The sequence below is a fragment of the Maniola jurtina genome, chromosome 9 (assembly GCF_905333055.1).
Source record: "Maniola jurtina chromosome 9, ilManJurt1.1, whole genome shotgun sequence".
NCBI classification, from domain to species: domain Eukaryota; kingdom Metazoa; phylum Arthropoda; class Insecta; order Lepidoptera; family Nymphalidae; genus Maniola; species Maniola jurtina.
Genome location: NC_060037.1, coordinates 1,608,730 through 1,635,572, shown reverse-complemented (window position 1 = coordinate 1,635,572; position 26,843 = coordinate 1,608,730). Strand labels below are relative to the sequence as shown.

General features: G+C 37.0%; 2 protein-coding genes across 4 annotated transcripts in view; one reads left to right on the top strand and one right to left on the bottom strand.

Moving 5' to 3' along the window:
- The window catches only part of LOC123868373 (tektin-B1-like), a 36,111-nt gene extending 25,740 nt beyond the window's left edge, over window positions 1-10,371 (bottom strand). Inside the window, exons 1-7 of one of the 2 annotated variants that reach the window (XM_045910864.1) lie at window positions 10,345-10,371; window positions 9,747-10,009; window positions 9,288-9,504; window positions 8,170-8,384; window positions 7,556-7,778; window positions 7,116-7,253; window positions 6,794-6,879 (exon numbers count right to left, since the gene is read on the bottom strand). In XM_045910864.1, coding sequence (XP_045766820.1) covers window positions 6,794-6,879; window positions 7,116-7,253; window positions 7,556-7,778; window positions 8,170-8,384; window positions 9,288-9,504; window positions 9,747-9,955 — 1,088 coding nt within the window. In that variant the 5' untranslated portion in view covers window positions 9,956-10,009; window positions 10,345-10,371. Of the gene's footprint in view, window positions 1-6,793; window positions 6,880-7,115; window positions 7,254-7,555; window positions 7,779-8,169; window positions 8,385-9,287; window positions 9,505-9,746; window positions 10,011-10,344 lie in introns of those variants that run through there. The other variant, XM_045910863.1, reaches the window with a different exon arrangement.
- A 50-nt stretch (window positions 10,372-10,421) lies between these two features.
- Window positions 10,422-26,410, top strand: LOC123868369 (ATP-dependent RNA helicase dbp2-like). Of its 2 annotated transcripts, XM_045910858.1 has the most exons (11): window positions 10,422-10,618; window positions 10,701-11,397; window positions 13,649-13,711; window positions 15,918-16,065; window positions 17,322-17,440; window positions 17,797-18,033; window positions 18,468-18,624; window positions 23,585-23,724; window positions 24,056-24,155; window positions 24,417-24,491; window positions 24,946-26,410. In XM_045910858.1, coding segments are annotated over exons 1-11 (2,079 nt in total). In that variant the 5' UTR covers window positions 10,422-10,616; the 3' UTR covers window positions 25,287-26,410. The 2 variants fall into 2 exon arrangements, with proteins under 2 accessions (XP_045766814.1, XP_045766815.1); XM_045910859.1 differs by lacking the exon at window positions 13,649-13,711 and having other exon boundaries at window positions 10,423-10,618.
- The last annotated feature ends 433 nt before the right edge of the window (window positions 26,411-26,843 follow it).

Here is a 26,843-nt window from a genome sequence, read left to right as displayed (position 1 = left end):
ACCCCATTTTTCGGGAAATTTCAAGATTTTCGGGAAACTGTAAAAAATCGAAATACGGACTTTTCGCAAAATCCGAGTATGAGCGATTACGTGTTTTGCTCGTACAAATGACATTTGGGTATTTTTGTCACCGGAAACTGGCAACACTGGAATTTATCAAAGTAAAAGTGATTTTCGACACGGTCTTTTTCACGGTATCCCCTTTCGCGTGGGTGCGAGCGAGAGGAAAGATTGAAACGTCATCGGGAGCGGTATATCCTGTAGTTAATAGGAAAATTATGAAACCGTGTAAAATCTTTCTGTGAAACGAGTTGGCGGCCATTTTGTATTTTTTTTAATTTTTCGAAATTTTGACCACGTTTTTGAGGCAGTTGGCAACATTTTGGAAAGTCAGTATGTATGAATCGATTGTGTATCTCGGCTGGCAGTATAGAGATATGCAGTCGGTGTTGCCAGTTTTGGGGAGATTTTCGAGATTTTCAACTAAGAAACTCCTGTAAAATTTTGTATGAAAATTTTTTTTTTCACTGATGGTGTCGTATAGAGAACAAAAACTTAGTAAGCCAAAATTAGTGAGAGAGCTGATGATTGAGGGTTTCGGAGACGGGTGGAGGGCCCGCTTAAGGTATTGAAGATAGGTGGGGGGTGCTCGAGCAAATGTCATTCATGACGTCATCCAATTGCCAAAAAGCTGAAAAAAAATTCAAAATGGCGAAAAAAAGATGGCCGCCATACTAATTTCGCCGGCGTCCAGCTCGGAGGGTATAAAAGATGGAGGTGCGGTTTCTTGGCAAAAGAGGATCAGGATCCAAAGGTTTACTCGATGAATAGAAAAAAAATTCAAAATGGCGGAATTTAATTTTCCATACATTTTGTATGGCGAATATTGAATGCCTCATTCTCCTAGAAAGAGACGGATAACGATACGATAATGTAGGGGAGATATGTTTTGGTGCGCGATATGAGTAGGGAAAAATTACGACATTTCAGAAAAACAAGATGGCGGCCTATATGATTTTTGCAACTCTTTTGTTTTCCAACCGATTTCGTTGAAACTCGCAATCTTTAAAGAATGTAGTAAACGATTAATAGAAAAAGTGGAAAATTTTGGAAAAACAAGATGGCCGCCGTACAAATTTCGTCGGTGTCTATCTCGGAGAATATAAAAGATGGAAAAGTGGTTTCTTGGCAAAAGATGATTAGGGTCCGAAGGTCTACTCGGTGGAACAAACTCTGCATGCTCGCGGACCACTTTAGTGGTCCGCGCACCCACGCACCCTACTTTATTAACCTCAACTACCCCGTTTTTACAAAAAATGATATGGATGTCGTTTTCAGAGTTTTCCAGGTTGCTCATTTTGATAACGACATTTATTTTGAAATCCAAGATGGCGGACATGCATTTTTTAAGAAAAAATCGATATGGGTGTCGTTTTATTGTGTTTTCGCAGTTAATTTTGTATCTTAATAAATACTATCGTTTTAATACTTGTCAACCCAACCACGTCACGTGAGCTGCTTTAGCAGCTCGCGCACCGAGCAAAAACTAGTTATACTATATATAGCTCGATTACCACTCACTCACTGACTCATTGACATAATTGTTCTCCTAGAAGGAGACGGAAAATGATATAATGATGTAGGGGAGTTGTGTTTGGTTTCCAAAACCCTCTGGGGAAAAATTATGACATTTCGGAAAAACAAGATGGCGGCTGATGTGATTTTTGCAGCTCCTTTGTTTTTTAAGGGACTCCGTTCAAACTCGCAATTATCAAAGAATGTAGTAAACGGTTAAGAGAATATGTGAAAAAAATTGGAAAAACAAGATGGCGGCCGAGCCGTAGCGTTTTAAAATTTTTGATTTTTCGACCCCGAACCGCGGCGCCACAGATCCGATACGGGGTGATCGAGGATAATTATTTTTTTTTGTTTCGCCCATGATTATCCTGTATTTTGACAGAACGGGAGTGGTTTTTAAAAATTCAAGATGGCGACTGTCATGGCGGCCGTTTTGTTCGAGGTACGAAAAAACGCAATTTTAAAAGTTAAATATCTCAAAGTTGGCAACATCGGAGCGATTCGGCTTCTATCAAGCGATTATACGTATAGGCTCGAGGTATAGATTGGAGGAAAAAAATTACCCCATTTTCAGGGAAATTTCAAGATTTTCGGGAAATTGTAAAAAATCGAAATACGCACTTTTAGCAAAATCCGAGTATGAGCGATTACGTGTTTTGCTCGTACAAATGACATTTGGGTATTTTTGTCACCGGAGACTGGCAACACTAGAATTTATCAAAGTAAAAGTGATTTTCGACACGGTCTTTTTCACGGTATCCCCTTTCGTGTGGGTGCGAGCGAGAGGAAAGATTGAAACGTCATCGGGCGCGGTATATCCTGTAGTTAATAGGAAAATTATGAAACCGTGTAAAATCTTTCTGTGAAACGAGTTGGCGGCCATTTTGTATTTTTTTTTATTTTTCGATATTTTGACCACGTTTTTGAGGCAGTTGGCAACATTTTGGAAAGTCAGTATGTATGAATCGATTGTGTATCTCGGCTGGCAGTATGGAGATATGCAATCGGTGCTGCCACTTTTGGAGAGATTTTCGAGATTTTCAACTAAGAAACTCCTGTAAAATTTTGTATGAAAATTTTTTTTTTTACTGATGGCATCAGATAGAAAACAAAAACTTAGTAAGCCAAAATTATGGAGAGAGCTGATGATTGAGGGTTTCGGAGACGGGTGAAGGGCCCGCTTAAGGTATTGAAGATAGGCGGGGGGTGCTCGAGCAAATGTCATTCATGACGTCATCCAATTGCCAAAAAGCTGGAAAAAAATTCAAAATGGCGAAGAAAAGATGGCCGCCATACAAATTTCGCCGGTGTCCAGCTCGGAGGGTATAAAAGATGGAAGTGTGATTTCTTGGCAAGAGATGATCAGGGTCCGAAGGTCTACTCGATGAATAGAAAAAAAATTCAAAATGGCGGATTTTTTTTCCCCATAGAAAATGTATGGCGAATATTGAATGTCTCATTCTCCTAGAAAGAGACGGAAAACGATTCGATAATGTAGGACAGATGTGTTTGGCTGGTGGAAGCAAGTAGTGAAAAATTATGACATTTCAGAAAAACAAGATGGCGACCGACGTGATTTTTGCAACTCTTTTGTTTTCCAACCGATTTCGTTGAAACTCACAATCTTTGAAGAAAGTAGTAAACGATTGATAGAAAAAGTGGAATTTTTTGGAAAAACAAGATGGCCGCCGTACAAATTTCGTCGGTGTCTATCTCGGAGGCTATAAAAGATGGAAGAGTGGTTTATTGGCAAAAGATGATCAGGATCTAAATGTCTATCGGTGAAATAATCTCTGCATGCTCGCGGACCACTTAAGTGGTCCGCGCACCCACGCACCCTACTTTATTAACCCTAACTACCCCGTTTTTACAAAAAATAATATGGATGTCGTTTTCAGGGTTTTCCAGGGTGCTAATTTTGATAACGACATTTATTTTAAAATCCAAGATGGCGGACATGCACTTTTTAAGAAAAAATTTATATGGGTGTCGTTTTGTGGGTTTTTTGGGGTGAATTGTGTATCTTAATAAATAAATTTGGTTTAGTATAATAAAGTTAACCCAACCACGTCACGCGAGCTGCTTTAGCAGCTCGCGCACTGAGCAAAACACTAGTTATATACTATATATAGCTCGATTACCACTCACTGACTGACTGACTCATTGACATAATTGTTCTCCTAGAAAGAGACGGAAAATGATATAATGATGTAGGGGAGTTGTGTTCGGATTCGGGAACCCTCTGGGGAAAAATTATGACATTTCAGAAAAACAAGATGGCGGCCGATGTGATTTTTGCACCTCCGTTGTTTTCCAACCGATTTCATTGAATTTTGCAAACTTTGAAGAAAGTAGTAAACGGTTAATAGAAAATGTAGAAAAAATTGGAAAAACAAGATGGCGGCCGAGCCGCAGCGTTTTGAAAATTTTGATTTTTCGACCCCGAACCGCGGCGCCACAGATCCGAGACGGGGTAGTCGAGGATAATTATTTTTTCGTGTTTCGCCCACAATTATCCTGTATTTTGACAGAACGGGAGTGCTTTTAAAAAATTCAAGATGGCGGCTGTCATGGCGGCCGTTTTGTTCGAGGTACGAAAAAACACAATTTTAAAAGTTAAATATCTCAAAGTTGGCAACATCGGAGCGATTCGGCTTCTATGAAGCGGTTGTACGTATAGACTCGAGGTATAGATCGGTGGGAAAAAATTACCCCATTTTTAGGGAAATTTCAAGATTTTCGGGAAATTGTAAAAAATCGAAATACGCACTTTTAGCAAAATCCGAGTATGAGTGATTACGTGTTTTGCTCGTACAAATGACATTTGGGTATTTTTGTCACCGGAGACTGGCAACACTGGAATTTATCAAAGTAAAAGTGATTTTCGACACGGTCTTTTTCACGGTATCCCCTTTCGCGTGGGTGCGAGCGAGAGGAAAGATTGAAACGTCATCGGGCGCGGTATATCCTGTAGTTAATAGGAAAATTATGAAACCGTGTAAAATCTTTCTGTGAAACGAGTTGGCGGCCATTTTGTATTTTCCTTAAATTTTCCGAAATTTTGATCACGTTTTTGAGGCAGTTGGCAACATTTTGGAAAGTCGACATGTATCAATCGATTGTGTGACTCAACCAGCAGTATCGAAATATGTAAACAGTGTTGCCACATTTGGGGAGATTTTCGAGATTTTCCCCAAAAACTCCTCCTGTAAAATTTTGTATGAAATTTTTTTTTTCACTGATGGTTTCGTATAGAAAACAAAAAAAAAATCGAGGAAAAATTTGGAAATAGCTGATGATCGAGGATGTCGGAGACGGGTGAAGGGTCCGCTCAAGGTATTGAAGATAGGTGGGGGGTGCTCGACCAAATGTCATTCATGACATCATCCAATTGCCAAAAAGCTGAAAAAAAATTCAAAATGGCGAAGAAAAGATGGCCGCCATACAAATTTCGCCGGCGTCCAGCTCGGAGGGTATAAAAGATGGAGGTGCGGTTTCGTGGCAAAAGAGGATCAGGGTCCGAAGGTCTACTCGATGAATAGAAAAAAAATTCAAAATGGCGGAATTTATTTTCCCATACATTTTGTATGGTGAATATCGGATGTCTCATTCTCCTAGAAAGAGACAGAAAACGATACAATAATGTAGGGGAGATGTGTTTGGGTGGGGAAGGCGAGTAGGGAAAAATTATAACATTTCAGAAAAACAAAATGGCGACCGACGTGATTTTTGCAACTCTTTTGTTTTCCAACCGATTTCGTTGAAACTCGCAATCTTTGAAGAATGTAGTAAACGATTAATAGGAAAAGTGGAAAATTTTGGAAAAACAAGATGGCCGCCGTACAAATTTCGTCGGTGTCTATCTCGGAGGCTATAAAAGATGGAAGAGTGGTTTCTTGGCAAAAGATGATCAGGGTCCGAAGGTCTACTCGGTGGAACAAACTCTGCATGCTCGCGGACCACTTTAGTGGTCCGCGCACCCACGCACCCTACTTTATTAACCTCAACTACCCCGTTTTTACAAAAAATGATATGGATGTCGTTTTCAGAGTTTTCCAGGGTGCTGGTTTTGATAACGACATTCATTTTCAAATCCAAGATGGCGGACATGCATTTTTTAAGAAAAAAATCGATATGGGTGTCGTTTTATTGTGTTTTCGCGGTTAATTTTGTATCTTAATAAATACTATCGTTTTAATACTGAAGGTCTACTCGTTGGAACAAACTCTGCATGCTCGCGGACCACTTTAGTGGTCCGCGCACCCACGCACCCTACTTTATTAACCTCAACTACCCCGTTTTAACAAAAACTAATATGGATGTCGTTTTCAGAGTTTTCCAGTGTGTTGATTTTGATAACGACATTTATTTTGAAATCCAAGATGGCGGACATGCATTTTTTAAGAAAAAAATCGATGTGGGTGTCGTTTTGTGGGTTTTTGTGGTAAATTGTGTATCTTTAACCGACTTCCAAAAAAGGAGGAGGTTCTCAATTCGTCGGAATCTTTTTTTTATTTATTTTTTATATTTTTTATGTATGTTCCCCGATTACTCAAAGACCCCTGGACCGATTTGGAATTTTTTTTTGTTTGAAAGGGTATACTGTGCAGATGGTCCCATATAAATTTGGTGAAGATCTGATGAATATCTTCGGAGATGGAGAACAGAACTCCTCAATAGATAGGAGCAAATTGCTCGCGATCAGTGTAATAGCTTAGTAAACAGTAAAGTTTTTAACTGGGCATAGCATATTATAGTACAGTGGGCCACTAAAAATTGTGAAATAAAAAATTTTCAAAAGAAAAATAAAACCGACTTCAAAAACCACAAACACTAAAAAGTAAAAAATAACTTTTATTTAGCTACACGTGTAATGTACCTAGGTATGAAGTCGGGCGAGCTTCACTCTTGGATTTCTAATTTTGTTTTAATATGCTCGCTCGACTTCATACCTAGGTGCATTACACGTGTAGCTAAATAAAAGTTATTTTTTACTTTTTAGTGTTTGTGGTTTTTGAAGTCGGTTTTATTTTTCTTTTGTTAATAAATAAATTTGGTTAAATATAATAAAGTTAACCTTACCACGTCACGCGAGCTGCTTTAGCAGCTCGCGCACCGAGCAAAAGCTAGTTATAATATATACCTATCTTAAACATTTTTAGAAAGCTTATAAGGCTAGGTACTTTAACATTTAGATCAATTAAGCAATACTTACAAAGCTTCTTGGAGCTTTTTCTCAAGCATATTAGAACTGGTATGAACTCTTTCGTATTCTTCTATCAGACCACGCATGGGCTTATCCTAAAAATAAAATGTGTAGTAGTACTTACATAAATAAGTATTTGGTAGGTAGTCGCGTAATAAAACTATTTATTACGTTGCCAAATTCAAAATAGAAAACTGTAGTTACTACAGTCCGTTCACTATAACCCATGCGGTCATGTTGGCACCATTGATTTGCTTGCTTTATTCCTTAGACACTAGGGTTTATTATTGTCTGATTTGCAATAATGCCAACATAACGTTAAGAGATTTACCTGCACTCTTTCAAGGACTGGTCTTCTAGTCCGTGTCTCCAATCGAGTCTCTACTAGTTTCGTGGGGTTTATTTTGTCCGCCACCGCTGCACGAAGAGACTCAATCTCACGATCCACTTTTTGCATATTCGCTTCCAGCTAAAATATAGTGTTTAAATATTTTATTGCAGTTTGTACGAAATATCGACGGAAAAGTGGTTTTTGGCATGTTCTTCTGTATATAGGTACCAATATTTTATCATTTGGAAACGTATCTAACACGGATTTTTTTTGGTATAGGTAGGACAAAAGCATAGGAAAGGGCAGCAGATGCTTCTAGCACTGATTTGCTACTTTAAAAGAAAAAAATCCTCAAAAGAATATCTATCAATAAAAGAAGTCACATAAAAAAAATCATAATAAAGGCATTTTAAACGAAAAATTCACGCCGTCAAATTCACCTTATATTTCTGCCACTCCATCTCATTCCTCGCCCTCTGTATATCGTACACCCGTCTTCGGACAATCATCTCCACCTGTTGACTTTGGGCATACATCTGATTCCTGGCTTGTTCCCTGCTCCTGAACATAGTTTCCCGTAGCTCCTTGGATTCTCGCATGAGCTGTTCCGCAATATTTATTGTGTTCTCTATGCAGTGGACGTAACTTTCTTCTGTCATTGAGCTGAAAAATAGTTTTTCTGGTTAATCCTTAAAGCCAGCTCTAGACTCGTGTGTAGATAATGACGTAGAAGAGACAAGAACGTGAGTGTGGATGGGATTCAGGCCTATTCTTGGTTCAAAGGCTGGTTAAGACAACCAGCCTTTGAACCAAGAATAGTCCAAGAGACGAGAACACTATCTATAGAATGGCCGCTCCAGAGTCACGCCGAGAAGTACCTAAGTACCTATTACAAGATTTCTTGCCGAGACTTCTGAACTCTAAAGCTGAACAGTGTTCAAATAAAAAAATTCAGTATATTCAGACTATTGAATTAATATCATACTGAGATTTTAACTGCGCAACGCGAGTTAATATCACAGTCTATATTATTTAAGAAGTAACAACAACGCACTCAGGCGGAATTCTCGTTGGGTCCACCTTATAAGATATCTCGGAGCTCTCTCTATTCAACTCCTTCACATGATACTCCAGAGTGAGACAGTCGTCCTTATTCTGAATCTCCCGCTCTAGTCTGCAGAAGACATTCGTCAGATCCTTGATCTTCTGCCAGCCCATGTGACACACGTCGGTTAGCACTCGTTTGCTGTTTTCGATTATGTGTAGTTCCTGAAAAAATGAGGATGTTAAAGGCCTTCAGAGCATGAAATTTTTAAGAATTAATTTCCAATATGTATTGGACATTAGTACGCATATAATAATTAATTATATGTTGAGTTAATCCAGCCACAGCTAATTTCATATATACCTAACTACTTTCAACACTACCAATACCTAATTAGATAGAATAGAAATATTTTTATTCAAATAAACTGGTTCGGAACACCTTTGACTATACTACTTAACAAGCTCTTAATAGCCTAAAGTACTCGGTTAAAGTGTATTATCATTAGCTGCTGTCTAAAAGAAAATGCATCTAGAAATATGGTAGAGACTATTGTAAGCTTAGACCAAAAGGGGCGTTATAATTTAACTATTTTTATAAGTTATTAAATGTTCCTTCATATTAAGCTTGCGCGAGGACATAAGCCACAACGCGTAGAGGCTTATCAAGAGTTTTAATCTTTAAATAACCTAACTGCAATATTAATTTGACCGGGGCGCAATTGCTATTGCAACCACTCAATCAAATTGGCGACCTAAACACAAAAGTATTTAATAGTCGTTGAGTCTCGAGTCGGAGCGAGACTGGCTTAAAAACCGTCAAGCAGCCGTATTTATACAAATCGATTCAAGATGGCTGCTCGGAAGCGATCGTGTGACGTCGAATGAGTCAAATATCTGTTTTATTATTTTAAATTTTAAATAGTTTTTTTGAAAAAGCTAACACTATTGAGATCCATATAACTAACTACGTTTATTAGCCATGTGGCAGATTCACCAGCAAACTGAAATTGAACTGTTTTGAGAAAAAAAATATTATCTTTAAACTCTAGATTTCTTAAACTGATCAATTTCCCTAATCATGTGTATGTGCCAAAAATACAATGAAATACAATTTTCACTAGGTACCTTCCTCAATTCTTCTCCAAGCTGGTCCCTCGTCAACTCAGGTGGAACCCTCTGGTCTCTATTGGACAGACATTGCGACACTACCATCAAAGGAATTTGTAGTGATTCAAGGTGTAATTCTGTTGCATTTTTCTCTTCTTTCAAAGCCCTGATTTCATCTCTCACTTGTTCCCGTGTGAACCTTTGCTTTTCACGCCATGAGTCTACTTCGAAAATTCTAGGAAAAAATATTAAATGTTATCTTATTGTAAAACTAAAATCTTGATTTCAATTAACTAATAGCGTAAAATTTGCATTCTTGAAAACTTGCTGAACCGATTTTGATGCAACTCAGATAGTTACCTATTTCACTGTTTCCTTTTTTAAGTGGTCACATTTTGGGTTATAGTTTTATAACTAAACTGATATGACTTACTAAATTTTATAAATGTAAATAAAGCTGATAGTTTATATAAGTACCTGTCTCTCATTAACTCATTGTTAACATAATTATCCCAACGTGTAGTAACTGAAGTTTCATTTCGTAGTTGGTTCGCTCGTTGCCTAAGTTCGTAAGATTCGAAACGTCTCAACCTAGCTTCATTTTGTAGTCTCTGAATGTTCCTAGTCCAGTCTAGAACACTAATACGAGGGTGGGGCTTCTCAAATACTGGGATAGATGCGTCCATTTTCAATAACAAGCTGTCCTACTTAGTTCTGCTTGGCTGAATGTAACAGGATAGCTACGGGAATTTGATCAATAAGTAAGATGTTAGTCATTTGAACATAATATTATATCGATAAATTTAGAGATAGGTAATGTAGTAATGTATGATGGTAAATTGGTAAATTTGTTAACTTTTTAGTTCGAATTCATACAAACTATCGTTTATCAGAGAGTAACAATGAAAATAGAATCAATTGAATTTCCCGCGCAAGTTCATTCTGATTTCCACCTTTATTAATATAATGTTTTCTTCGAAACTAATCATTGTAACAATCGCAAAATAATTGAGGAATTTTGATTATGATTTAAAATTAATGATGAAGTGATTATTAAATAAATTAGAGTTCGTACCATGCATTGGTAATGAGTTCACAAATTAATGGATCATACGTCACATCCGTGTTGCACGTCAATCAATAAAGTAACGGGCTGCCAACATAAAAATTAAACAAAGAAGAATATGGCGGCTTTATAACGCTTGGCCAAGCCGTGTCAAAAAGAAAATCTGGTTGAAATAAACAATAGATCGTTGTTTATTAAGTGAGAAATAAGTGATATAGTTGTTTTAAGAATATTTTTGTGTGATTTAGTGGTGTGATACTTATCAAAAGACTGCAAAAAACATGTAAGTAGAAAACTATTTTTTACTCCAAACCTCTTTGCTTTTTGGCTTTTACGAGTATATAAGAGTTTTTTGTTGTGAATAGGTTTGACGATAGACGAGGTGGTCGCGGCGGCCGTGGCGGTGGAGGGACAAGAGGCCGCGGCGGCAGTCGTGGTGGTATGGGTTCCCGAAGCGGGGACAGATCTCAAGAGAGAGGCACTCGTTTCGGCGGGGGAGGTGGCGGTAGAGGACGTGACTCCAGCCGAGGCGGCGGACGAGGAGGCGGCCGGGGCGGCCGCGACAGCCGCGATTTACGCGATGAGTTTCCACGAAAGTTTGGCAAAAATGACCAACCGGGCGGTAATCTACGCAAGATACGCTGGGATGGCATACAACTCACTCCATTCCAGAAAAACTTTTATGTGCCCCACCCGAACGTGCAAAGGCGACCGATGTCTGAAGTGGAAGCTTATCGTAGCCAACATCAGATCACAGTGAACGGGCGGGACGTGCCAGCGCCGAGCATTTATTTCGAGGAAGGCGGATTCCCCGATTATGCTATGAAGGAGATCCTTAAACAAGGTTTCCCAAACCCGACTCCGATCCAAGCTCAGGGTTGGCCGATAGCTCTATCCGGGCGTGATATGGTTGGGATAGCTCAAACTGGCTCGGGGAAGACATTGGCATACATTTTGCCAGCAATAGTTCATATTATTAACCAGCCGAGGCTTTTGCGAGACGAAGGCCCGATTGTTCTTGTGTTGGCGCCAACAAGAGAGCTTGCACAGCAAATTCAGCAGGTAATTACAATTAGTTTTATTTTTCTCTAGTTATTATTTATAATTTTAATATACCTATTTTCACATGGGAATGGCCAAAACGTCAGGATTTAATTAATCTGATGCAAATAATCACTTTGTACATACATTTTATGGATTCTTTGACACAGGTTTTCCAAAGTTTGTTATAGTTATGAATTTTTTTAATTTGATCTTATGTGAGAATAGATTTAGGTTGTTTGCCTGCAAAGGGTGTGTTATGATGGGTAGTGAAGGATGTGTGTGCAACACCAAAAGGGTTGCTAATGAGTTTTAGAAGAGGTAAGGTCCAGGGGATCTCCCATGTAGAAAAATCAAAGTGTACCTCTGTATCTGTAACCCCCCTGTTTATTTTGACATATGACACATTCTTTCTTAGAAAAGAGTAACGGCTGAGTTGGTTGGCTCTTCTCATTTGGGCATTCAGAACCAGTGCTAGATGCATTTGATGAATCAAATGTACTTGTAAAAGTTTATTTGAATAAAAATATTTCAATTTCAATATAACCTGTGTACAAGGTTTGACTGGCTACAATTGCATAATTCCTAATGGTCTGACTCGCTGACTAATCATGCAGAGTTGTGTTACATGCTGTACATATTTTGAAATTATCATTAAGTATGCCTCTACACTATTGATTTTGCAATGTTGCATTTTCTTCATAGTTTATTATGCACTAAATTGCTTCACAATTTGCCCTAAAATGGAGACTTCAAAGGTCACAACTTTCAAGATAAATATGATTTTTAACCCCCGACCAAAAAGAGGGGTGTTATAAGTTTGACATGTGTATCTGTGTATCTGTATGTGGCATTGTAGCGCCTAAACGAATGAATCGATTTTAATTTACTTTTTTTTGTTTGAAAGGTGGCTTGATCGAGAGTGTTCTTAGCTATAATCCAAAAAAATTGGTTCAGCCGTTTAAGAGTTATCAGCTCTTTTCTAGTTTTCTTGTAGAAAAGAAGGTTAGATAACCGTTAGGTTCATAATATTATGTCAATTGACAAATGTCAAGCTGTCAAGATGGACGTTGTTGCCTTGATACATAATTATTTATTTGAAAATGATGTTTTGGAAAACTCAGATACTTTGGATCGTAGCAAAGAGTATATAGGCGCGGAATAGTCCAAGAAAATCGGTTCTGCCGTTTGAAAGTTATCAGGTCTTTTCTAGTTACTGTAACCTTCACTTGTCGGGGGTATTATAAATTTTTAATTTACACTTGTACTATATTGTTCTCTGGCATAGGTATCCGAAAGTTAAATCGATATCTGGCTTAGATATCGATTGTTCTAGATCTAAATCTAGAACAACAAAAATAAAACAATTAGTATAATATGTTTGTATGGAGAAGCAAGTAAGAAGTATAAACTTAACTCTTAGCTTATCTCATTGAGGCCCCACCATCCAGATGATTAGCTGAACTAAGGAAATGAAGGGATCTGTTGATGGGTTCCACACACATCTTTCTATTCTCATTCTTGGACACACCTTGTGAAAAGTCTGACACTAGGCATTATGAAATGAACAAAATAGTGATACAATGTGACAAAGATAAGGATAGGAATGTCAACCTCCCTGTCAACTGAATAGTTATTTTCAACCTCTAGGTCTGCCCGGCTAGCATGGGCAGTAGATAAAAATTATATCCCCGATTATATCCACTGATTTCTATGACGTCAGTGGATATAATCGGGGGATATAATTTTTATCTACTGCCCATGCTAGCCTGGCTGCCAGCTGAAGTATCCTTTGCAAATAAAATTATTTTGCATACATAATCTGCATCATTTTTCTGCATTAATTAAATCTTAGTATTAGAAAATCTACTGAAGTTTTAATTAGTTAAATAATAAGACTTTACAATATGGCGGAAAGTCATTCCTATTCTTATTTTAGCATAGTATAACATTATTTTATATAAAATTTTTTGTTCCCTGAGTGCTCATTTTGAAGTCCATATTTCAGAAACCTTTAGATAAGTACTAAGTGTTTTTCTTTTTTTGATTTTAACTATTGAAAACTCTAAGATGGTGACATGAAAATAATATCTGGCTGAGTTTGTTGTGTACTTCATCTCAGATCAGGGTGTTTTTGAAACATGATTATGACTATCACCATTGCTACAGGAATTATTGGATTAATTTCTTATTTAGATCAATATTTGAATACAAAGATTTGATTTGTATAGTAAAAATAATATGTTAATTTGTTTTCCATTCCGCCCCCAAGGCTCTGCTTTCAATGAATGGGATAACGGCAGATGTGGACGGAAATCCAAACAACATGGATATAGTAATTTGTTTCAATTCTATTGTATTTTGATGTAGATAGCTTAATTCAACCAGGGGTATAACTGATCATCAGTGATCTGAATTGGTAGAGCATAAATACTTAAAGTTAGGGAGAATACAAAGCCAACTTTAGGTATTTAATCTCTACCTATTCCAATCACTTCTGATCATGCATTTGCATTCAGCATACAGCTCAGACAGTAAGTCAAGCGACGCCAATAATTTCATTCAGCTTGACCTACTGACCTTTACAAAAACACTTTAGGGGTAAAACAGACAAGACTGTGTGAAGTGGAGGTCCCTGGTACAGTCTGATTTAGTTCTGGCCTAGTATGCCAGTTAAACTATGTACCACTATAAAATACTATATGTTGGGGTGTTGCAATGATTAGGTACTTTCAAAATACCCATAATTTGGCAAAATAGTGGGTATTTTGAAAGCAAAAAGAGAAATTAACACATTTATCAATAATCTGATTGTCTGCTAAATACACCTCCACCCACATTTTTGTTTTGATGGATCCTAGGCCTAAAACGTAAAGATGTGTAAGGAAGCAGTGCAGAAGGCATGCTTAAAATATGTTGTATCATACAAGATATTTTGAACCAAGTAGGGTTGACGTGAAATCAAAGATATCTAGTCATTTCATTAGTATAGGATCCACATTCTACTAATACAACTACATTAAATGTAGGTAACATTTGACGCCTGCCAGTGTAGGTAACATTTGACGCCTGCCAGTGTAGGTAACATTTGACGCCTGCCCGTGTAGATGAAGCCTCAATGTTTTATTATAAGTTTCCAACTGTTGTGAACTGTGCTGCATGTCACCAAGGTTGCAAAAATTGGTGGCTACTGCATAGTTTCACTATTGGTACCCAAGCTGTAGGCCGATTGCAATGCATTGCGTGACTATCCCTCAGGCTATGTTCGAAAACCTGTTTAAAGTATAAATAAAATAAAAAATGCACTTTTCAACAATAAGAATAATTTTAAACTAATTTTAGGTCTAAGGTTTCTGAACGTAACCTTAACATTTTACATGAGCACCTATTCATCTGTTATTTTTTTTATTTTGACCTTAGTTGGATTTTATTTATAAGTACATATTTATATTTTATTCTATGAAACATGTAGTTTTCGCCATCCATTCGTAGAAGTAGTTTTTGTTAGAAATATGTTTATTTTGCACTATTACATAATAGCAGATTTTCTGTACTAATTCTGTTATACACAAAATTTATTAAAAAATTATTTATACATTAAATTTAATAAAATTTATAGAATTGACAGTTGACAGGTGACAAAATTTATTAAAAAATTATTTATACATTAAATTTAATAAAATTTATAGAATTGACAGTTGACAGTTTCCAAAAAAAGGAGATTAGTCATTATGATTTGCGTACAACAGAATTGCAACATGTTTTCTTCAATCAACTTCTTTTTTCATATTACTTCTTAGTTTGCTCAAAAGCAATCTTCTTAACAATTAATTCTGTTTTTTGTATAAAACAAAATTAATAAAATAAAATTATATTCATCCCAAGAACTATTGTATTTGGTTACTTATTTAGTTAGGCTGAAATTTACCATGGTGCCAATTCAGTCTTACAAAAAATTCTAAACAAAGGAACATTGTGTAAAAGATATTAAGTATTACCTGTCAATTAAGTTCAGAGATTTGTCCACAACCAAATTAGCACCATGTAGTAGTTAAATTCTATCGTAGTGTCATATATTATGTCATTTTCATAGTATTTCTAGCAGAAACACTATGAAAATAGGGTAAAGCTGTAGCTTCCTAAGATAGCAATGCCCTCTTTCGTCGTTCGAGAAACCTGTTACATCAATGTTACCACAATCTTGAGGAAACTAGAGCTGAATGGCTGAAATCAATAATCAATCTATCTGTTGATATTTTACCAGGGCCTGTTTCACAACTTGCGGATACACTTTATCTTACGAATTTTGATGATATATCTGTCAAATTGACAAATTTATCCATTAGATAAAGTTTATCTGTCGATTGTAAAACAGGGCTTTAACAATGTTATTTGTCAATAAAAACAACAGTTTTTGACAAATAACAACTTGCTAAAAACTTATCAAGAGATAACTTTTAGATTGATCATATTAATTTCAGATGGAGTGTTATTCTGATATTCCTGAACTCATAATTAACATGGCGAAATAATTTTGACAGGTGGCGACTGATTTCGGTCAAAGCGTCCAAGTTCGTAATACGTGCATCTTTGGCGGAGCGCCCAAGGGGCCGCAAGGGAGGACCCTGGAGCGAGGCGTGGAGATTGTCATTGCTACACCTGGGAGACTGATCGACTTCTTGGAGAAAGGTGAGTTTTTTTTTGTTTTTGAAAACAGTATTAGCCACATTGTATCATCTTATTTTTTATTCTGATACAAGGTAGCCCTTGACTGCGGTCACACCTAATAGTAAGTGATGATGCAGTCTATGATGGGCTATAGGCTAACCTGGGAGGGGTATGGCAGTTTTCATTGACTCCCTACCGCTTTGGTTTCTAAACGGCATCGTACCGGAGCGCTAAATCGCTTGGCGGTACGGATTTGTCGGCAGAGTGGTGACTAGCCACGGCCGTAGACTCCCACCAGACCAGATCAGAGAAAATTCAGAAATTATACAATTCCAAATTTCCCCTGCCGGGAATCAAACCCAGGCCCTTCCACTGATAAACCCACAGCACTCACTATTGCGCCAGAGTAATAAGACCGGAACGAAGATAAGGTCACTAAAATAATCTAAATAATAATAATTCGCAAATTGAAGGGGCTGTATAGACGCCATGCTTGTTGTAAATGGTAGTTGTTGGACCCGAAAAGTAAAGTGTATATTCTGATGGCAGAAGTAACTCAGAAGTAACTTCGTAATTGACGATTTGATGCATGGGACATCGCAAGTACATACTAATGCTTACTCGTAGTGAAGAGCAACCGCCGAGTTTCTTGCTGATCCATCTCAGTAGCATTTGGGAATGCGTTTGGAACCAGTGGTAAATTCATTTGACGATTCATAAACACTTGTAAATCTCAACACTTGTATGGTCTGAGCAGTGGTATGCAGAGTGGAACAAACTGATATTAGTGCATCCACTTCACTCCAGCCTTGCTAAATGAGAAGTAACTGCCCATTATGTCTTCATTGTTGATGCCTGTCAAATTCAAATTCAAATTCAAAATATTTTTATTCAATTAGACTTTTACAAGTTCTTTTGAATCGTCAAAAGCATCTACCTCTGGTTCGGAATGCCTTTCCTACCGAGAAGAACCAGCAAGAAACTTGGCGGTTGCTCTTTTCAAAGATTTGATATACAATATTATGCCATGTATAAAAGCAATTGAGGATTTGACCTGCAAAAGAATTGCAGGTCAAATCCACGCTTTTTTAGCATTTACATAATCTTCGACAGTATAATATGCTTTTCTCAGGAGCATATTTTTAATAGATTTTTTGAACCTGTGTAAAGGCAAGTCCAAAATTGGCTGAGAAATTTTGTTATAAAAGATTATACCCATTCCCACAAATGACTTTTGGACCTTGTTGTTGAAAGCACTATATTTTTCTTTGTCCCAGATACAACAAATCTCCGTCGATGCACATATCTGGTGCTGGATGAGGCGGACAGGATGTTGGACATGGGCTTTGAGCCTCAGATCAGGAAGATTATAGAGCAGATCAGGCCCGACCGACAAGTGAGTTTACTTTTACAGAATCTAGGTACAAGTCTGAGAGTGCCCAATGGACAAACAGCTTTTTTTTAAATAGTAACAATGCTTGCGCATGTCTGTCTGCGAATGGCCAGTTTGAAATATTCAGATCTAGAAGTTCAGTGGCCAGACTAGAGTTCATGTTAAAACTGCCAATAATAAAAGAAGATCTTTTAAAACAAAGGAACAATGGCTGTATTTTCCTAAAGCTAGGATTTAGTAACCATCTTAATAGAACTTGTCATCTTCTTTTATATCCACCAAATTTAAACTTTTGTAGTGAACTCTGCCTTTATTCACACTTATCATTTTGATGGGATCATTCATTGCTTAATTTCCAGGTCCTTATGTGGTCAGCCACCTGGCCCAAAGAGGTCCAGAACCTGGCTGAAGAATTCCTTCATGACTACATCCAGATCAACATTGGTTCCCTCTCCCTGTCTGCCAACCATAACATTCTGCAAATAGTGGACGTATGTGAGGAGTGGGAGAAGAATGACAAGCTCCTCACGCTGCTGACTGAAATTTCCTCTGAGGAGGAGACCAAGACTATCATATTTGCTGAGACCAAGAGAAAGGTAAGTTTTTGATATAAAAATTGGTCGAGCCATTCAGTTGTTACAAGCACAGAGGAACAGACACACATACAGGTAAAACACACAACCTTCCTTTGGGCTTCTCTGCAGTTGGATAAAAAGGTTCCTTAACATTCCCCCACCCTTAAAAGAGTTAGGGTAAGGGACCCGGTTTTGGTCTCTGACCCACTTCTGGACCTTTTCAACTTTGAAACAATATAAAAATATGTTCTATCTAGTACAATATTTCATTTTTCTAGAAACAAAGGCAATTATCATGAAAATAGTAAATAGCGTTTTTTTAATAACTTCTAGGTTAGAATTTTTGTTAAACGTCCACATTGAATTTAAAAAAAAATATTATGCTCATATGAAAAAATCCTGTTCTCTTTTTCGATTTGATTGATTTTACTTGAGAGTTGGTGTCCTATTTGCAGGTAGATGAAATAACAAAAACCATCAACCGAGCCGGATGGCGTGCGCTCGCTATTCATGGCGACAAAAACCAACAGGATCGCGATTACGTGCTGCAACAGTTCCGCAACTCACGCGCCGGAGTACTCGTGGCCACTGATGTCGCCGCGCGGGGTCTTGGTAACTATACCACACCAACACCTAAAACACCTAGCACATTAATATTGGAATTCATAATCAAGATAGGGGCTGCTTTAGGGGACCATTCAGACGTCTTGTGTCATATTCAACCTTAATGCTTTGCATAAAAATTCAATATTACACATGTAGTCTGAATGGTCTCCTAGAGAAGCCCCTGCTTGAATATGAAATCCTGTGCTAGACACATAACACACAGAACATCCACAGACCAAACAATGTCATTGGGCATTCAATCCGAATAAGAAGATAAAAAACTGTATACATATATAAACTTATTCTGATTGATATGCTTCTTTATTTATATAATAAAAGTATTTGATATATCAAATAATCAAAATTGTCAAAGAAGGGATCATGCAAAAATTAAACGCATTTTTCAGAACATATTTTGAAGAGAAATATGCAGGCAATGTTTGTAGAAAGTATTTTGTAAATGTATGTTCACTGTAAGTGCCCAGAAGTTTTCAATATCTTATGTTTGTGCCACCATATTAGTTAACAAAGAAACCAAAGTGAAAGGTGGTGATAATTCCCGCCAAAGATGTTATTGAAAATTGAAATATACGCAAACCAAAAATATACATCCAAAGTACCTAAATAATTATGGTTAATTTTGGTTATGCATATAATGTGTAGATTGTGTTTTCGAGAGATTTTTATTGAATGAGGAATTACGTGTTAGGGTAGATTTTAAGTCGATGACAAAATTAAAATTATTATTGATCTTCATGTCAAAAACAGTTTGCGAATATTTCAAAAATACAGAAAAGGCATCAAACAAAAGATCAACATAAGACAGTTGCGAGGTTTTTTAACTGCTGGCCCGCTAAGCTAAATACCCTCGCACTGTAGCCGCCGGGGTGTGAGGTCTAAGACGTGTCAGGAGCGTAGCCCGGCTTTGATACCATTGCTAAGTGATTTGTGAACGAAAGGGTGCATTCGGCCTGAGCATAGAACTGATACGATTGGTCCCAAAATATCCTGGAAATTGGCCGAAACTTGCGTCGAAATATGTTTCTAAAGTTGTCTAAATTGTCTTCTAAAAATCTTCATCCGAAATTGTCCATAAATGGGCCCTTATTTGGTTGAACTGGATCAAATATTAATATTAGGTAACTCACCGAAAATCTTCACAAAATTCAATCATCAAAATTCTCTTGAGCGATATGATAAAACTTGAAACTGGAGTATGTTCGACAAACGGATATCGAGGAAGTTGGAACAAAATACTTAAATTGCATTTATTCAAAATAGGCCTCTTTGATATAAATTCGAATGTGCGGACGCAACATCAAGCATTTCTATGCTCTATGAAGCATACTCCAGTCAGTAAATCCAGTACTAACAATAAAAAATTTAATGAGATGTTTTGTAAAAAAATCTTTCCTGCTTAATTTACAAGACACTCTACATACTGAATATCTGTCTATGCACGGCCAATTTCTACAAATGCAACCCTGAAATTTGCCAATGAAGGAAGATAAAACTTTTCTGTGGATTTGTGATGAAAAAAAAGGAAAAAAATCGATAAAGGCAATAACTTTTAGCTAGTCTTCATGCATTATTTCTTCATTAGATAATTCTTTACTATTAAACCCTGACTTTACTGTTTTTAAGGTGAATTTGATATCAGGAAAAGACATTTTCTAGATATCCTTTTTAGAATTACCTTCAAAAAATATAATAGTATGATGTTGGAATCCAAAACTCAGGACTTGTTATTGCAATAAAATATAATCGGCTTAAAAATGTCAATGGGTTAAAAATTCCACATGAAAAGTATATCACATACATTTCTAAAAAGGCAGCTTTTGGTTCCAGTATTCACTTCAATTGAGGAATATCTAAAATTATAACTGTGTTTTCAAATAGGGGCAGGAGGCATTTTCAGCTGTAGGGACGTCAGCTGCAGATATATCACAAAAGTTGTGATTATCGCATTGCTATAATCGAACTTGCTGTGATTGGCTGAAATTGCTGCAACTGTTCCAAGATAGTTTCAGCCAATCAGAGATGATTGCTATCGTCACACTGTAACTGTCAACAAGTGAGGGAAATGTGAATGTCAACTGTATAGGCACTGTGAATATTGGAACATACAAGAGGCACACGTAAATGACACAGCAATGGTCCCATTACGCCATTTAGAGATGTTCCTTGGCCATGGCAACTAGTACCCTATCTACTATTGAGCCTTTCGTATCCACGACTGTATATTATCCTATATGTGTTTTGCGTTAGTAGGAAGTTCTGTGAATAATACACATTTACAGTATTTCATACCTTTATTATATTTAGGTTTAGGGGCCGTTTATTTATTTCGTAAGACATTTTGATTATAAATTCGCGTAAAATCTTCAGAAACCTCTATAATATGATATAGTCCAAAACTAAATCGCCGGTGCATCGCGATTGGCTAAAATTCTCAGGAATACCTACCTAGAACATCAAAAATTTGAATTAAAATATTGAATTTTGGTCCAAAGCCGAGACTCGATTTTAACAATTCACTAATTCAGTTTTGGACTGGTTAGTTATGTATTTAAATGTGCTTAGACTTACTGAATTTTTGATCCATTTTAGAAGTGCGTAAATTCTTGGTCCAAAATCGAAACTCAATTTCAACGACCCGGTTTTGGACTAAAATACGTATTGAATGTGTTTTGACTTTGAATAAAGCAATAATTTTAGTAGTTTTATGTTTATTACAAAGTAATCAAAACTCTTACGAAATAAACGAATGACCTTTTATCATGGATTACGGACTCTACGGATACGGCGGCTATTTTTTAAATCACAGTGAAAGTGACGAAATTAAATTGCTGTAAGGTCACACTAGTTTTCTTTAACTTCTTCTATCGTCTTCCTGCACACAATAATGCCCACAGAATTCTTAACAAGCCAATAGAAATGGTATCTGCATTATTTAATATCGGGATGTGTCTTCGATTTTCAGTTACTTTGCATATGGAAAAAATGGAAAGCAAAGTAAGTTTTTACAACAACGCGCGGTGACAATATCTCTTACCAATTCTATACCAATTCTGAATTCTGTAGCCTAGTCTGACCTTACGGTGAAAAACCACCATAGGGTACAATAAGTCCAGGCCAAATGATTATGAAAAATTTCCATGACTGACTCGGCATTTATTTTCGTTTTCATTGCAGAGGCGCATGCGTGCAGAGATATGGGCTAACTTTGCGGTGTGTTGCTGACTGCGCGTGATACATGATACATTGTGATACAGTGTGATATGATACAGATCACATATAAATGATATGATAGTGATGACAGCTAGTGTCAGCGCACACTGTTAGAGCATGCTGCCTCTAAAAATGGAATCTTGGGGAGTCTATGGTCTTGCAAATTGTGAAAGTAATTTTTTTTTTGGGGTTTGGGCTGTCTGTAAAATACCATAATCTATATTATATCTATAAGTCCTACTTGCATATTATATTTTCTTTCTTTATATCCATTATTTAAGTTTCAATAGGATTCGCATTGAAACCAGGTTTTTGGGTATGGGTTTTTATAAACTGTGGTAACTGGTACCCTTTATCAAATTAAAAAATAATTGCATTGTCTTCTAATCATAAAATGCTAGATTTCTTTATCATCAATGCTTATAATAATTATGCGTCTATGTCCTTCGCACGCTTACAAATAAACGTATTGCTTATTACTTGCTATTTTCTCAAAATCATGTATTTTATAGACAGCCCAATGTTATTAAATCTAGTGTTTTAAGAAATCAAGATTTTAACAACGGCAAGACCAAATAAAGCTATTAATGCATTAGCAATATTTGCTCAGTTATATGTCATGAGAGATTTGATAGCGAACAGAACTAAACAAGCGCTACGCCACCTGACAATTTGTAGACGTTCATATAAATGTGGGATTTATGTATACACTTGAGATGCACCGATTGTGATGATCCTCTTGGCCTACACCACTCCGGACACTGATGGGCATATAATACAGTTATTTCCAGCCAATCTGCGGGCTAAACGCCGTTTATAAGGTAATTTAGGTTTTGTTTCTGCGGTTTGGGGGAATAATAACCAAACACTACACCGGCGTTATTATTAGGTTAACCTATTACCTAACCAAAATACAATTATCATGGGATCCTATTTCACCTTCGAGAAATAAATAATCACACACTTCAGTGTCAGTGAAAATATCTGAATTACGTATTTTTTTGGGTTCCGTACCTCGAGAGGAAACAAGGAACCCTTATAGGATCACTTCATTGTCTGTGTGTCTGTCAAGACCCGTCAAGGGAATCGCACAAGTAAAGGGAAAATTTGTGGTTACATCACAAAAAAATTAAAAAGTGTTATTTCTTGTACGATGGTACGGAACCCTTCGTGTGCGAGTGCGACTCGCACTTGACCGGTTTTTTGGTTCTGTTGTAACAAAACGACACATTTTCTGGGACTAATTTTTCATAAAGAATAGAATTTTCATTTAATATTTTAGCAAAGTGCTTTCGAATCATCGAAAGTTGCCTTCAAATCTACTCAGAGCTTATTCCCTCAAACTTGGTTATATAAATTTAAATTTTTGAGTGTGTGGAGTTGTATGGTGTAACGAGAACGCTAGCAAAAACGAAGACATATTGTGATTAGTACTGATGATTACTGATAAGATACTAACCAAAAATCCAGTATTTATAAAAATTCGCAATGTATTGCAAATAAAACATCTGACTAACAATAGAGGTCAACGAACGTTGCGTAGATAGATTTTGCAAGCATTGCGGAGTTTGAAAATCACTAAAACTACAAGTTTAAGGTAAATGTTTATTCGTATTGGATTGTGTTTTAGTTATAATACTGCTAAGTTTTTACTATCGTTCTAATTACACCTTATATAACAAGTTGTGTGCGTAATGAATTGTACGTGCATAAATAACATTCGTTCGCGGTACAGACGTGGAGGACGTGAAGTTCGTGATAAACTACGACTATCCGAACAACTCGGAGGACTACGTGCACCGCATCGGGCGTACGGGCCGCTCGCAGAACACCGGCACTGCGTATACGCTGTTCACGCCCAACAACTCCGCTAAGGTGAGTGTTCACAATCAAAAAACTATTTAGGTCTTCGTGAAAATGATGTTTGTATACTGGCAGAGGCCTGTGGAAAAGTAAAGTTTATATAATGACACATGCCTGTTAAAAATTAAAGTTTATATAATGACATATGCCTGTGGAAAAGTAAAGTTTATATAATGACACATGCCTGTTAAAAAGTAAAGTTTATAACATACATTGTTATGCCTGTGGAAAAGTAAAGTTTATATAATGACATATGCCTGTGGAAAAGTAATGCTTATATAATGACACTTATGATTTAAAAAAAAAACAAATGATTTAAAAATAACTTTATATTATTTTGCAGGCAAAGGACTTGATGTCAGTCCTGCAAGAAGCCAACCAGGTGGTCAATCCGAAGTTATTGGAGTTGGCGCAATGCGGGATGGGATTCAAAGGAAAATATGGTAAGACATTTGAATCAATTCTTCCTTTACAACCTCTTGGATACATATCTCTTTCCTGTCCACTTTTCTTTTTTTTTTTACAATTTTTTTTGATGTAATTAAATTAAATACCTGGAAAGATGTTTTGAGGGACATAATTTTGAAAATAAATACAATTTTACGATACATATTGATTATTTAAGGGCATAGGTAGGGTATTTAAGAGTGCGTAAGAAGGGCAACCTTAATAATAAAAATCATACAATGTGGTGGTGATTCCAGGTCGTGGAAGATATCGCGACGATGAAGGCGGGCGCGGCGGCGGACGAGGACGTGGACGCGGAGGCGGCCGCGGAGGTGAGCTCAGTTCACGACAGTAGGAAGCTTTTAACGAAACGTCGAGGCTTGACCTACACCGGCAGGCGTCAAATGTTACCCACATTTGTCGCTGGGTAGGCTATGAAACGACTAGGTTTCTTTGGATTTCACGTCACCCCTAGCCTAATACTTGACGCGATACCCAGGGGAGACGCAGGTTCGAATCCTGCCGGTTCCAATTTTATGTATTTTAAATTATTTAGAAATTTCCTTAAAGTGTAAGTTATAATAATATCAATGAATATCATGAATTCTCAAATGAAATATCAATGGTATAAAATTTTACTGTACAACTTTTGTTTTCAATGCACGTGTGACTGCCCATATATAGAGTAACATTAGACCTATAGAACTTAAGGAATAAATAAAAGAAAGAAAGTGTGTAATTCTGTGGGCGGTTCTGTAACAAATAAAATCCCAAATTCGTTTCCAGGCGGCTCAAGATGGGACAACTCGTCCAACGGCGGAAGCCAGGGCGGTTTCGGCCAAGGGTCGGGCTACAACCGACAAGATAGCTACAACACCCGATCCAACTTCCAGAGCCGAGAGGGCGGCGGAGGCTTTAACAGGGACCGGGAGGGCGGAGGCAGCTTCCGGGGCAGAGGGGGAGGACGCGGAGGGTCCAGGGGAGGTCGTGGCGGCGCGGGAGGGTTCACCCCGGCGCCGAGCTACGGGCAGGGGCAGGGCTACAGCCAGACCCCTGCACAAGGGTTCAACAATGTTGCCCCCAGTAGCTATTACAATATGTATTCGCAACCACCCCCGCAACAGTGAGAAAATTAAATAAATTTGTGAATGATCAAGCAGAAAGGGACCTGGATTGACAATAATTGATTTCCAGTAAATTGAATTGAAAGTTTGGAATCGTGTATGCCTGACTCGGGTAATTTATAGGTATAGCGCATAACCTAGTAGGCTCCTGCGGTAGTGGAAGGGTGGCATTATTACAAGTTGACGAATCACAGAGGCTACACCCTACTACCCGCCCACTCCTGAATCGCTCCACTATCGCAGGAATCTACTCAGTTAAGCGTTATTCCTGTAAAAATTCACTGATAAAAATCTGTCTGGATCAAAAAGTGATCAAGGAATCAATATCACCTAAAACCATTGTCAAATGTTTTCAATCATTCTAGGGCCCTTTTTATTTGATCATTTTAATTAAAGATTTATATTCGCTAAGTAATTTTAACCACCCGATTGTGGTGTAAAATGACCTAATTATTTTCTCTATTAAATTAAAATATGATTTATGACTAATTTTTTCCTTTTATTTTTAACAAACCAGTTATTGTCAAGCTGAGTCTACATTACTTATCATGTTTATTAACTGAATGTAACACTTTGAAATAACAATTTTTAACATGTAACGTTCAGTGTAGACTAAGCTTTATGTGAACTTATTTCTTTATCTTATTCTGAAGTAACAAGATTATTTATCAATATTTTAATATTGTGTAACTGATTTAAATTGATAATTTCTTTGGACTTACATAAGTATTTCAATAAAAATACTGATCCAAAGTTGAGGTTATACTTCTACATGTGATGTAGCAAATAAATTTTAGAATAAAGAATTTAAAAAAAGCACGAATTTGTGAACTTCTCATATCTTTTATAGATAAGCATCGAATAATTAAATCAGGCTTTTTGATCTTATTCTGACCAGTTGTAGTTGGAAAACATTAGGGTGAGTCGAGACTATGGTGTTATATAACATTGGTAATCAGTTTTATATAACATCCCCAAGTACAAAGTTATATTTACTTGATAATGGCGTATAGTGCTGACTCATCTTAGAGAAATATTGTGTAGTGATGGTATATTTAACATTCCCATTGTGTTTGGACGCTCAGTTTTTGAAATGTGCAATCCATCAAATAAAAGCATTCAAATTATTTGTCGCTTTTTATTTTATAGTTGCAACAGAGCCTAAACTTAAATACATATATTTTGTTAATGGAAAAAAAAGACTTCCAAAACCATTACAAATAAGCACGTCTTATCCTGTTGGCCCCGTTAACGGGGCCAATAGGACTACACGTCAAAATCAGCTGAGTTAATAGGAACGAGCGGATGGATTCGTTATTATCATCTGGGTGACATAGGCTGTATTTTACATAAACAAAATAAATAATGGTGGGTGTTACATACCAAAAAGTACTGGTACTCCGAAATTTTTTAGTGTTTAGTGAGATTTCAAATGAAAGAGAAGAAAATTCTGATTTTATACATATTAATAGTGTACCTACCGACATACATTATGAGTGACAGAAAAACAATTTTACTACCTATATATCTCGGCGTAAGAGTAGCTAGGTTTTAGTTTTG

What these genes read in the sequence shown, in the direction of transcription:
- LOC123868369 (XM_045910858.1), top strand. An exon ending in AGATCAGGCCCGACCGACAA is followed by an intron (nt 17,441 to 17,796) that starts GTGAGTTTACTT and finishes CTTAATTTCCAG; the next exon opens with GTCCTTATGTGGTCAGCCAC. An exon ending in GGGATTCAAAGGAAAATATG is followed by an intron (nt 24,156 to 24,416) that starts GTAAGACATTTG and finishes TGGTGATTCCAG; the next exon opens with GTCGTGGAAGATATCGCGAC.